The sequence below is a fragment of the Phaethon lepturus genome, unplaced genomic scaffold (genome assembly GCF_000687285.1).
Source record: "Phaethon lepturus isolate BGI_N335 unplaced genomic scaffold, ASM68728v1 scaffold21524, whole genome shotgun sequence".
In the NCBI taxonomy this organism is placed as follows: domain Eukaryota; kingdom Metazoa; phylum Chordata; class Aves; order Phaethontiformes; family Phaethontidae; genus Phaethon; species Phaethon lepturus.
In genome coordinates this window covers 53,343-54,800 of record NW_010534329.1, presented here as the reverse complement: position 1 = coordinate 54,800, position 1,458 = coordinate 53,343, and the positions used below count along the sequence as shown (strand labels likewise).

The 1,458-nt window shown below is 51.8% G+C and overlaps 1 protein-coding gene across 1 annotated transcript in view; it reads right to left on the bottom strand.

The window, feature by feature from the left end:
• The window catches only part of ZAP70 (zeta-chain (TCR) associated protein kinase 70kDa), a gene marked incomplete at its 3' end in the record, with an annotated part of 10,729 nt that overhangs the window by 6,878 nt on the left and 2,393 nt on the right, over positions 1-1,458 (bottom strand). Inside the window, exon 3 of the mRNA XM_010285499.1 lies at positions 1,123-1,261. Within this exon, the coding sequence (XP_010283801.1) occupies positions 1,123-1,261 (139 nt within the window). The remainder of the gene's footprint in view (positions 1-1,122; positions 1,262-1,458) is intronic.

The window sequence follows — 1,458 nt, the reverse complement described above, 5'->3', positions numbered from 1 at the left end:
GTTGTCTGTGCCTGGAGCCAACCAGCCCAGCCCCTGGCCACCAGACTGCAGGGGAGACGAGGCTTTCTCTTCCCCTCCTGTCTGGTTCAGATTTCATCTGCAGTTGGGAGCCTGGCACAGTTCTGTTTCCATGAAAATGCCCTAAAGTCTTTGTTTTCAATCAAATTAAGAGTGAAAACAGTTCTAGGAATTTAAAAAATGCAGCAAAACAAGAGTTACCATCCCCCAGACAGCCCTGCCCAGGAGGAAGCACTGGCGTCCGTTCCCTGGAGCAGGTCTGAGGTGTGTGCCACGGGGCAGAGCCGGGCTCCTGGGGGGCATGCAACTCCCCAGCAGTGCGAAAAGCTGCTGGGCCATATGTCACATCATTGCCTAAACACCCTGCCCCACCCTCATGAGGACTGCCAGGGCATTACAGCCACCTCCACTTCCCAAAGCCCGCTGACTCTCAGGGGCGATAGGATGTGTCTCCTGGCACTCAGATCTTCTGTCATGTAAAGATGTTGGCAGCTGACTCAAGAGCTGTGGCCTCCCCTACTCTTTGCACAGAAGTTAGTCACTTGGAAAATACAGTGGCCTGCTGCACGCAACAGTTTTGCTGGTCCAGGAGCAGCACGGGGGACGTGCTGGGAGGGACAGCCTGGGATGAGCAATCTCATCGAGGCTTGATGCAGGCAGAGGTCCAAGGTGCACACTGTGGCTGAATGTGTGGTGTTTGCTCATGGGGTGCAAGTGTAATTAATATAACCATCTCAAGTATCCTGGCTTAAAGCTAGAAATGAAAAGAACGAATCCTCTTGTTTCTTGGAGAGGCACCACACTGGTGTAAGGTATGAAGGCAGTGGTAAAGCCAGCACTATTCTAGAGCTGCTGTAATATCCCAGACTTATGTCTACTTATCTAGGAGTGCACAGAAATGAATGCAATGAGGTGAGCTGAGAGACAGCCAGACCCAGGGAATGTAAGGCTTTTCTGGAAGGGGCTACAACACCCATGTACAGTCTTAAAGCTTTTAAAGCTCTGCATGGCCTTTCCTGTCCCTCAAGGCATGGGCAGCTATAACAAGAGAAAAGTGCCTTTGCTTCATTAGGACTCCAGTGTCAGCATCCCACGGTACAGTACCTGCCAGAGCGTGTCGAACTTGGTCCCCTCAGGGATGGAATACTTGCCGGACTTGTCCTGGTCTATCCGATAGTGGTACACTGTTTTGCCATAGACGAGGGAGAGGGCGTAGGCACCATTCTCTTTCCTTTCTCTCAGCCTGGTAGGAAGGATAACTATTAAAAGCAACTCTAGGTTTTGCCCTGCAAATTATCATGGCTGCAGCAGTGGTGGGTCTCTGGGTGGGCACTTAGTAAAGGTGTCCTTGCACCCCACTGTTGGAATTGCCACCTTCCTGACAGTCTTCTGCAGAGCCTGAGGAAGGACCCTTCACCTTCAGTCTCTTGCCCCTCCAGC